This window comes from Ornithodoros turicata, unplaced genomic scaffold (assembly GCF_037126465.1).
Source record: "Ornithodoros turicata isolate Travis unplaced genomic scaffold, ASM3712646v1 Chromosome53, whole genome shotgun sequence".
Classification (NCBI taxonomy): Eukaryota; Metazoa; Arthropoda; class Arachnida; order Ixodida; family Argasidae; genus Ornithodoros; species Ornithodoros turicata.
The window spans coordinates 380,992-392,929 of NW_026999381.1; the positions used below are offsets into that span (position 1 = coordinate 380,992).

The following is an 11,938-nucleotide window of genomic DNA, read 5'->3' on the forward strand; positions in this document are numbered from 1 at the left end:
CACTTTCAAGGTATGTATTTCCGTAATAAAATAGTGTGTTGCTCAATACCTCATTGTGTGTGTGTGTGTGTTTTATGCACGTCGCGAATGTGTGAGACTGTTTCAGTTTGGACTTCGCTGGCGGCATGATTCCCTTCCATGTCAGGTTGGAAGCTTGAAATGAGAACTGACAATGTTTGACGTTTGCCTCGTCTCGTTCGTACGTGGCGAAGGCGCATCATATCGCATGTGTACCTCATGCACGAAACGGTATGTGCGCGGTACTTCATATTTTATCACGTTAGCCGTACATCTTGAATCATAGAAAGAAGAAAGATAATGTACCTGATGTTCATGTGGTACGTAACCGTTACTGGGCGTAGAGTGTAAGCTGGAAACTGAAGTGGACTCACTAGCAAGTGGTTCTGCAAGTGGAGCCATTTGCAAATATAGGTCCCAAAGTGGAAAAGCATATGTAAGTGGTTTCCGAAGTGGAACCACTACCAAGTGGTTTCCAAAGTGGAACGACTTCGACGTGGATTTTAAAGTGGACAATTTCCAAGTGGTTTCTCAAAGGGGTATTTGTTTCATAAACAACTTGCAAGTGGTTCCACTTGCAGATATTTTCCACCTCGGAGTGTCGAGTGTACAAGCAACATGTTCAGGCTGAAGATTCCAATCACTAGTATCGTTAGGAAAGAATTATTTCAGAAAGGAAGTGATATTACAATGGGGAAGCTTAATCACATGGATGTCGTTCAGACGACATGAAATGTAGTTAAAAAGCGATGGAACTTGCGTCGTCTGTTTTGCCTGTCTGTGTCCCCCGCACTGGAGTTTTATCGCTTTTAGAAATCTAGTTAGCAGGGACTAGGAGACGATCGCCAGCGTTTGTGTTGTGATGCATTTTATGGAAGAGACACCGCCTGGCTATCAACCGTCTTGACTCTGAAGATCAACGTCGAGGTTTTTCTTTATACGTGAAACACTCGCGTCTCTGGAATAGTTAGATGTAATGAAGCACATTTTGAACTGACTCTAATGCTTGAATTAAGTACTCTTGATGGGGATCCCATATGGCCGATGCATATTCGAGTTTGGGCAGGACGAATGCACGATATGAAAGCAGCTATGAAAGTGATGTGGTGGGAGCACAAGATGGCTGCGAAAATTTAATTTGGTAACTCTAAACATAACTCTAAAAACCGCACGCCATCAATGGTCCCATATCGGTCCAAAATTGGCAGCCAATATAAGTTACGTTGGTCCAGTATATAGGCCGTGCAACAAAGGTCTGGTAATACGCCACTGGAACTGCCAATATTGGTCCAATGTTGCAAGCCCGTGGTGAGCCAATGAAGAATACGAATGCCCTGTAGCTATAGCAACTGCCACTCCGGTCTCGTTTTAATTGGTTTGAATGGCAGCACGATAACGGGTAGGCATCACAGTAGAATGCATTATTTTTTTTCTCTCTCTTTCATCTTTTTTCTTATATTTACCTGTGTAGGTATTGAAACACTGCCATGGGTAGCACGGTGGTGAGAGTAGGATGAGCCAAGATAACACCACTTATTGCTCTTCATTGGCTTGATTGGCCCTCATTAGGCTCACTAAAACAGAGACAGTGCCAATATTGGACCAATATTGTGTGCTGCTCGGGTAGTTAGAATCCGCAAAAGTAACTGCACACATAATAACAACTAAAGCACGCATCCCGAGCTTTCACAAGCTTGGCCATAACTACAATTTGCGTCCCCTCGAAACACATGTCCTTGTGGCTGCTATGAGGCCCTAGGACATGTCCTGCGCTGTGTGCGAGCCGCAAATTCTGATTCTCGCTCATGATGAAGAGGAATAACAGTCTCTGTTCGAAATATATGGGCGGCTTTCCTCCTGGGACACTTCCCTTCATCTTTGCTTACCGGTTCACTGAATTTTCTCCCCATCTGCATCTCTTGATGACATCTAAGTGGACACATTACTTCCAAGGACAACTGCATATAATCATTTAATCACACGTACACAAATCCAATTTGTAACAGGCATATTTGAGTCAGTCCAGGTTCCTTTACACGAACCTTGATTACTTCAAAGTAATATGTTCCGTAATCTGTAACGATAACTGGAAAAGCAATTTGTAACCCATACATTTATTCGGTCGTAATAAAAGTACGAATGTCTCGTACGTATGTTTCGATCGACAATAGTTATTTTACACAACTCTGCAGCGAAGCGAGAGTTCCGAAATAATTTGAATGAAGCCCTCTCCAATGTGTGAGAAAAACTTTATTTCATTTACATTTGACACCAAGGGCGGTAAACTTAGGACCCATATATCTCCAGTGTTGAAGCGTATCACCCTGCTAGATGGATTAAACTTCACACATCTTTCGACTAACATTGGTGACAAGCCATTACCACTATAAAAAGTATAACAGCTGTATTATAGTTATCTCTAGTCTACGTGAGACACCCTATGTAAACATAATCACACGCAGCCGTATTCTAATACTGTGGTATATCATAGCTAACCATATAACTAGCACATTAGGAATAGACACATTTTTTACACATTTTCAAATCACCTTATAAACCTACTACGGAATGGAACTTTGTAACATAAGGAACAAGAAGAAACAAAACGCGTTAGTCATAATCACAATCACAAAAAAATCACGGGAGTGATTCTTTTTCTTTCATTTTTGACACTGGATGAATATTTGTGCTTTCTCGGATGAAGGCAAGGACTCAGTATACTGCTGTTGATACCTCTATTAAAACTGCTATATCATCTTCAGGGCTCGTGTCCATTGACAGCTCGGTGCCACTTGGTGCTTAACCACAACCATTGCAAACAATCGTCAGCATCATGAATGAAAGTCACTCAAGCGAGTCCATTTCTGAAGCACGCTAATCAATCTAGGATCTTGACTACTTTGGAGGGATTTTTGCAATAATTCCTTGCCTTCATCGTCCTTAGCAGAAACATTTGTATGCGGAAGCAAGAGAGAAATATAGTTCAGGGGTAGTGATATCTCAGTCTCTGTTGGACGCAGGATTGAATCAGTCTTTCCATAATACTTTGGAATGCGGCTGAGTGTTGCACAGAAACACTTATCTACTACCTTGACATCTGAGTGGAGTACGATCAGTTTCAGACAAAGCGTAATTTTCATACTAATATCGACCGCATAAAATAACGGCATGGGAGGCGTCAATAAACTCGCAGCGTCATCATCACAAGAATATGGCAATAATGTCACCAGCCGTTCTCTCATATAATATTCTGCACACATTTGGGTTGGTGATTGGCCTATCCAATTAGGACAGTTAATAAGAGAGTGTGGGATGAGGCATCTCAGAACATTCATTTCCCTTCTTTCAGCGGAAACAGCGCAGCATGTGGAACCCACTCTGTCGCGCATATAAGGGAATGAGTGGGGAAGAAGGAAGTTCACGATGTCAACGGCACCACTTTTACAGGCCAAGTGAAGAGGTGTCCATCCAAGTATGTTACGGGAACTCATTCTAGAGCGGAGTAATAATAACTTTACAACGTCCAGGTGTCCATTTGAGGCGCACTCATGCATGGGCGTCATTCGAACCACATTAATCACGTCCACTGATGTATAAAAAGGAATGAGAAGCTTCACCACATTTGTGTGTCCCTCCCACGCGCTCAAGTGCAATGCAGTGTTCTCTTTTTCATCTGTAAAGCACACGGATGAATGGGAGAGGTGAAGTTCCATAGCTTCCACATTTCCTTCCTCTGCTTCTATGAGCAACTTGATGTTGCCGTCGTCGTCGATCATTTCCGTGTCGACATCGTCAATGTGGAGATCATCGGTGTTATTCATGTGCGACCATCTCCGATATAAGGTAAGAATGTCATTATTTGCTGCGCTACATTCTACATAATCCTGCTCAGTGAGATTTAAATGCGGCAGTAACATCTTCATGTAGTTAATATAATTTTCTTCTTTTATCTCATGTAGCTTCCTCTTGGCCACATCATGTAGCAGTTTACGGCTATAACGATCATCAGCGATGTCATCTAAATGGAGGAAGAGAAGTTTCAGACACAAAATTTCTTCTTGGAAATCCTCGTTCACCCGCACCATCACCGAGCTTCTGCTGATCCTCTGTGCATGCCTAGGGTCACTGTGTCGCAAATAAGGCCATAGAGTTTGCATCGCTTTCCGTCCACCACGTCTCGCCCAAACGTACAACGGTGATGAGTAGAACGTTTCAGGTGAGTTCACGATCGAGTGTGGGATGAGACACCTCACAACGTTGGACTGCAAAGTCTTCTCATACTTCAAACTTGTCCAAGCGAGCTCTAAGCACGTTTCTCCTTTGCAGTTAAGCATGTGCGCATTTGTGTGAGGTAGAAGAAACGTCACAGCTTTAAGGGAAAGAGAGTCAGAAGCCACATGAAGCCTTGTGTTCAGTCTGATCTGATATGCGTCATATGTCCGAGTGCGAAGGAGTAGCAACTTCATGGCCTCCAAATCATCTCTCTCTGCACATCTATCCATAGGAGTTTGTTGATAATAATCGAGAACATTCACTGAGGAATAAAGAGGAAGAAGTAGCTTCACAATCTCTGCATCTTCACTCAAGTGCAAAGGAGTTTGAAAGTGTCCATTTCTATTGTTAACGGATAAATGTGCGAGGTGAAACTGTGTTGTCTCCAGATTTCCTTCTTCCGCACTAATGTGCAACATTGTGTTTCCATCCTTATCAAGAATTCCCATATCGCAGTAAGGAGCGAGCATTTTACAAACAGTCTCGGACTTTGCGTAAAAGGGGACAGTTCTCTCGCTACTGTCTGTAAAACTACCAAGGTTTCCAATTACCGAAGACTCTGCAGAACATCTCGAGCTTCGTTTCTCCCGTGATTCTAATTGGTCCATGATGTCTCTGTGCAGATCTACTGTACTCTCTCTCCGGGACACATAGGTCAGATACACGTCTAAAACGCCTCGTAGGTCGTGTCTCACAGCCGTGAATATTGCTCGTTCAAGAAAATTTCTCTTTTCCTCGAAGGTTTCACACGTGCGTAGATTTTTGGTAGAACATTTCACTGCTTCCTCACTGCATCGAGCGCATAACACGTTAAGTCTGTCTCCCGCAGCCGAAGTCTCAGTCCGCAAGCATTCCATCCATTCTCCAGCGTATTTTGCGTCCCATGGAGACCGCAGCTCTGCGTACCCAAACGGTGACAGTTGAAACAAATCCTTCGTGATTAGCTCATCATCCATCGGAAGCTTCTTCAATGTTGCTTGATCAGAATGCAGGGCTCCTAAGTGCAGTGGCGTCCTTTCGAGGTCATCGACTTTCAACATATCCTCTCTTTGGATATCGAGCTGCTCAAAATATGAAGCGTCATTGTTCATCACAGCAGAGTGAAGGGGAAAGGACTCCGATTGCAGTGCGTCGAACAACATCATTACACCGCTGTATTCTTCTTCACGGTACAGATTGACAATGACATCCCTCAGGTCTAAATTTTCTGTTGCTTTCGCTTTTTTCAGTAAGTAATCGGCTGCAAAGAATTCAGCGAATGTCTTATGAACGAACTCTGGAATTCCGTTGTTCAGACCATTCAGAAATCCTTCTTTGAGACAATTATTAGCTGCGTCCTTCATTAAACGTCCTTCGGGCTCTAAATTCTCTAATTCGTCTTTGTTCAATAAGTATTTCAAGGTTTCCTGAGGGAATATACACTTCATAGCGAGGAGTTTATGGTTTTCGTAAAACTGAAGCGCTGCGGAATCATTCTCCTCTTGTACGGCGTGTAGGCGGATATTTTCTTTTCTTTTTTCAATTCTGAATACAAGGTGCTTGTACCACACAAACAACTTGTACACGTGTACAATATATAAGTTCTTATTCTTATCGGCTGATATGTTTGCACGTTTAAGTAACGAAGAGTAATCATCAGACTCTGCAATTTCGCCATTCTTCATTTCAAAGAGCATACGAAGCAGGAGAGGGGTTTCTAGGATTGTCTTGTTTGTCTCCTTCAAGTTCGTGTGCAGTCGCTGGAACAGCTTGGAGACTCCAGTATTTTCATTGGTTGAATGAGCTGTTCCCTCATATTTTCTAATGAACTGCACCTGATTTTCGTCTGAAAAAGGAAGGAGTTCATATGACACCGTGTGGAAAGCATCTTGTGCATGGGACTTAAATACAGTGCGAGTAAACATATATATCTTGCAAGCTTTCTTTTCAGATAGAAACGATGTAAGCTCCGAGACGCACTTGCGGCATTCCTCGTTCACTTCATCGAAGGCATCCAAGATGACGACAATCTCGAAAGGGCTTCCGTCGTTCAAACTTTTCTCGAACAAAGCGAACTCTACACCATCTTTCTGTACTTGGCATAGATCCGCTAGATATCTGCACATATCCGCTTGACTCGGCGACGCTGTTTTAACAGATGCCATTCTCTGAGGAAGGTCGACGTAGAGAACCCACCGGTTTTTATCTCGATTTTTTACTTCTGTGCACAAGCGCTTTGCTAGAGTACTCTTTCCCATACCTGGTGCACCAGAGACTATGACAACCTTCTCGTTTACGTTCAACAACGCGTCCTCAGTGTAATTCTCACTTCCAGTCATTAGAAGGTGACTGAGACGACCATTTGATTTGGTCCACAAGAATCTCTTATGAGGTTCGTCGAACTTTAGCAGGTGAACTACTTTGTTTCGGAAATGACCATCTTCCAGGAGAGCTTCGTAGTCACGTGGTTCTTGGAGGAGTACGAATTTCTCGAACTTCGTTAATTCCCCCTTGGCTTTTGGCTCACAACCACGAGGTAGAAGTGTTGCGACGTGATTGTGTGGACAGTCGAGAAGTGCGAATGCCTCACTGTCGTCATTTAGATTGCATTCGTTCAAGTTAATTTCCACGGCTCTTCTACACTCTCTTTCCACGTAATAGTTCTGAACACGTTCTTCTAGTTCACGAAGAGGAGGTCCCACGTCAATATTCCGCGATTCGCACAACCTTAGGAAAACCGCAGTGTCCACGCACTGTAGGAAGGTGTCTATATTCATGGCTTCTGGAAGCACTGAAATATATTGGCCCTGAAGTTTTACGCGAGAATTTCCGAACACTTCTTTTTTGCAGCTATTCGTGACATGCACAAAGCTTGCTTCGTCGATCCTGTGATCATTGTGTCTCTTCGCAAAGAATGCATCTGCTTGTACTTGTTTCAGCAAGTATTCTTCGCCAGTGTGTTCCACAAGCAAAAGGACTTTTGATCCAGTAGCACAGGATACTTCACTGAGAAGTTTAATCACCTTTCGGACGTCTTCGTTTGGATGGACGGATACTAGCACAAATGCACATTTGTAGTCTAGTAACACATCCTCCAGAGTGGAGTCAAATTGGTTCGCTTCGAAAAACAAGTATGGCCTTCCCGTAGATTGCACAGCGTTGTGAACCATTATTTCAAGAAGCCTCAGTTCTGGACCCGTAAATACGTGAAGCGACCCCTCTTTCCAGACACTCTTCTTTAGTGGTTTCTCGAATTGTACTTTGAGATTGTCAGTTTTGAAAGTTTTGTTCAGTCTCGCGTTTTCCTTTTCTATCTGTGCTGCATCTATGGATGGGATTCCATTCTGAATGTATTCCCGCATGTCTGGGATGACATGTTCCTCGAAAAAATTTCGTAGTTCCGGTACTTCCCGTTCCAGAACCCTATTTCCATCGTCGCAACCATATTGGGCCAGTATGTGAGGAATCCGTACAATTAGCTCTTGTTCTTCATTACGGGAGACAGCTTGTTGGATAAGAAGATTCAGCTCTTTTTTCCTTCGTTTTATGTCGTTCACAATGGCTCCGTATTGCTGTTCCTTCTCCATATCCCCACTGACATAAGGCTTGCCATCATTATGATACACTAGGCAAAGTGCCATGTGACATAACTCGTGAATGAGCGTCCCGCGGGTTACGGCTTCTTCAGTGCTGGCCCCGACGAAAACTCTCTGTTCGTTGTAGAAAGTGAGACCGAGGTTGTGTCTATCCCAGCATCCCGTAGTCCGCTGAACGCTTTCACTCTTGAAGTCAAATCGTACTTCTAGGTGCGGTGCTGTTGCAGCCACTTTCAGAATATTCCTGTTTAATTCGTCACTGGAGAGGTGCTTGAGCATCTTCTCCAATCGCTCATTGAAGTCATCACATCTAGTGACGCTCCGTGATTTGCTTTTCAGAGAGCCGATGTAGGAGTCCACACATTCTGTGGTATAATAACGCTGCCGTCGAATTTCAGCTCGTGCAAGACATGTGAGACCTTCGTAACAGGATGATTCTCCTGTGTCCTTGAGTTCACATTCACGCGAGACTAGCAGACCATGAATGCGGAAAGCTTTCTCTTCAATAGCTTTGTAGCGAGCAGAGACATCTTCATCGGGGTCTAACCACAGTTTCAGGGCAGGCACAGCATTCAGGCACTTCAGAACACGGGTCTCATCTCTGTCCGCTATGGCTCGATGCATTTCCTTCCTGACCTCCTTCCATTCTTCTGACCTTTCCATGTGTAAATCAGGTACGGATGCTGAAGCCATTCTTCTTGAGAAGGAACGAGGAACTCCTGAAATTTTGAGGGGAAATTAGAAACGCAAGCACGTTCATCGAAAGTATTCATCGAACACAAGTTGGAAAGATATGATCGTTACATAGCATGTTAGAGCTTCGTACTGTTGACACTTCAACTGAACGTAAAATGCGGTCCTCGTGTGCACTGCTGCATTGTTTTGGCGTTGGGACACAAATCAGATTGCTGTGGCGTCCAAGAGCGACATAATGGACGAAAGCCGATTCCATGTTGACGGGAATGTGTCCGTAGCACCAGGACCGGGCGGCAGATGCATCATCCCTCAATAGGAAATTGCCAATCGCACCTCTCAAAACATCCAGTGGCACCTCTCAGCAAGAATTTCATCATTGTAACCCTCCGACACTTGAACCTAGAAGTGCGGCGTACGTTGCGGAGGAATAAACTATGTGGTCCTGGAGCTATTCAAGTGGTTGCGACCCTCTAACGTCAATAATTCCGTGGGTGTTACATGAAACGACATACTGGTCACAGTAGCCAACCTGTATCGACGACGACTGGTGACCCATTTCTTATGCAAGTGTTCGTCACCACACATCACGAGGTAGAGGTCTAGTGTAGTTAGTACCTTGATAAGGTTCACATACTGCAGCGTTATCGAAAAGAGGAAAACACACACACGACTGCAGTTTTCGTGTGTGTTTGTGGTTTCCCCTTCGTGATTGTCCCTTGTCTGTACTGTACAGCAATGGGGTAGAGTGTTGTTCTGTGTGGGGTATTATGTCAATCTCGCCCTATACGTCAACCAGCGGGTCATGGATGGCAATTTATACCGTCCGGAGTTTTTCGCCGGTTCGACCCCTTGCATGCGAGCACTCTTCCGGCTCATCGGACAGCGATCACGCGACGAACTCTTTGCTATAACGCGTGCCAATGAGTGGGCAGGATCAAGCTCGCCGGTAATCAACATGGCAGAAATCGCGAAAAGCATTACTTTAGCTACGTTAGGTGCGCTTGTGTTATCGGTAGACCATTGAATGGTATTATCGAAACGTCATAACCAAAAAGTGGAGCTTCTCAAATTACCCACGAAACACACCAGGTAACCTCTCGCTACGAGCACCGCCATGGGACAGGTTTCTCTTCGATATTGCCCTTACTCTGGGTGCCACCGGCGTGGAGCACTCCGCACCCTGCTGGTATCGGGGAAACCCCGGTGCAGTTTTATCGAAAATGCTATCAAATTGCGACCAGCTTGGCGGCACAGTCAGCTTAGCGATTCGCAATGTCGCCGGCAATGTCAATTATGTCACCGGCAGAAGGTGAGTTTCAAACGGAAGCTGGTTTCGAATGCGATGCTTCTGAAGCTTTATGAAAACACACACACACACACAGTCAGACTTGTACGTAACGCGTTACAAGTAATTTCGTTACTTGTAATCAATTAGTTTCTTGAGTAATTTTTCGAGTAATCAATTACATTTTTGAACGAGTAATTTTTTAAGTAATTCGATTACAATTTTGAGTAATCAATTACAGAGTAATCAATTACTTTTGAAGTAGAGTCTGACTCCAAATAGCAATGCTCTGTCACAAATTTCCTGTGTCTTTATTGGGCTATTCCTGTAGTAAGCGGGGAAAAAATTAGTGCTATGTCTCACGCACGAGTCCTTCATAGCGCGTGATTCTTCCGCGCTATTTCAGCTGTCCCAATCACTTGGGAGCTGTTTTTCTTTTCTTTTCTCTTCTTTTTTTTTCGAAGCATATAGGAGCCGAAATTTTTGCATGAATTGAAAGTAACGGCCCGAGTAACGAGTAACTTTTATACTCGTTACTCAATTACATTTTGAGTAGAGTAATTTGTAACGGTAATCAATTACTTTTGCCAGAAGAGTAACGGTAACGGTAATCAATTACTTTTTTGGAGTAACGGGCACAAGTCTGCGTCACACACTAAGGAATTTTGAGAAATTTTTGTGATGTTTTGCTATTGGAAGGCATATCCTGGTGGGTATCACGTTAACTTGAGAATTCCGGATCCCTCGCGGGGTCCACCTTTAACCGCTCTCGCTTGTCGTTAACAGTCTCCAGTCCGTATATGACTAGCACCAAATAAACTTATTGGAGATAAATAACGCAAATTGCACTAGCCGATCACTATTTTTTTTCTTTTTTCGCGCGGGGATGCCGATCCTAGTTCATCCGCTGGTCAATTTAGATGAATTGTTACGTGGATAACAGAGTGCTTGTTTTTTTTTTGTCGTTGTTGTTCTTCCGAGATAGCTCGAATTCGGTCGGAACTTTCAGCAGGACGCTGGTGGGAGCGAGCTTGGGGACGACTCTCTGACAACACCCGCCACGACATTGGCTGGAGCACAGTTTTTTCCCAGCTATGGAAACCGGTCTGGATCCCTCGGAGCCAGATTTTCTTCATGCTCAGTTGTGAAAGGGACTATTCGCTCAAGATAGACCAGTGCAAGTTGGCTATGGATTGATTGCCATTGGGTTGATCCGGTAATGTTCTTACCCCGAAGGAATGAGGCGAAAGACATGACTCTGAGCCGCCAACGCCGCCGCTGGGCTCCTCCAATCTCTGCAATGCGGTTAGTCAATGAAATTTGGCATTTTAGAAGAGAATGGGGAAAAAAACATGAATGGCACGTGACATTTAATTGTTGATAGGGTGTCTCAAATAAGGTGATAAAAAAATCGTATTAAAAATCTCCCTGTCTGAACATGATGGTGTCAACGTTGTTTATCTCGAGGGAGATGTTGCCACCTCCGAGACCTTTACGTTAAATTTTGTACGCGTAATCTTTTCGGGTTAGTCACGGAATGTTTCCGAGTCACCTTACGCTGTTTTGACAGAAAGAGAAAGCACAGTCCAGATTTATCCGGCGGTATTCCAAGGTACCGTATTTTCACGCGTATTAGCCGCACCGCAGATAAGCCGCAGGACTCGTTTTTAGATACTTTTTGAAAATGTTTTTGTAGATAAGCCGCACTCGCAGAAAGCCGCGGGTAATACGACGCGACTGCTTCGTGCGCTAAACCAGTGATGCACATACAAAATCAATAGGGACGCTCAACGCTCGTCGACGCCGTACTCCCTGCCAGCAACCAGCTCCGGTGGCGCAGCGGTAACGCGTGCGCTTGGAGACTGGGAGGTCCGCGGTTCGAATCCGCGGGCCGGCTGTGCCGTCTGGGGTTTTTCCTGGGTTTCCCTCAGATGTGTAATAGGCGTATGCCGGCACAGTTCCCCTGAAGTCGGCCCATGGACGCAGCTATCCCCACGAGCGGATTCCGCTCGGTCTTCCACTTCACCCTTTCCTCCTGTCCACCATCTTTCCCTTCCCGAGAAACATGCCGCCTAATCAGGCAGGCAGACCT

The 11,938-nt window shown here is 44.5% G+C and overlaps 1 protein-coding gene across 1 annotated transcript; it reads right to left on the reverse strand.

Annotated features, from left to right (window-relative positions):
* Window positions 1–912: 912 nt before the first annotated feature.
* Window positions 913–8,558, reverse strand: LOC135374309 (uncharacterized). The gene is made up of 2 exons (XM_064607291.1): window positions 3,348–8,558; window positions 913–927 (listed from the first exon to the last, which is right to left on the reverse strand). The coding sequence occupies exons 1-2, from the start codon at window positions 8,556–8,558 to the stop codon at window positions 913–915; spliced, it is 5,226 nt and encodes a 1,741-aa protein (XP_064463361.1).
* Between the last annotated feature and the right edge of the window lie 3,380 nt (window positions 8,559–11,938).

What these genes read in the sequence shown, in the direction of transcription:
- LOC135374309 (XM_064607291.1), bottom strand. Translation starts at nt 8,558, where the DNA reads ATGGCTTCAGCATCCGTACCTGATTTACACATGGAAAGGTCAGAAGAA.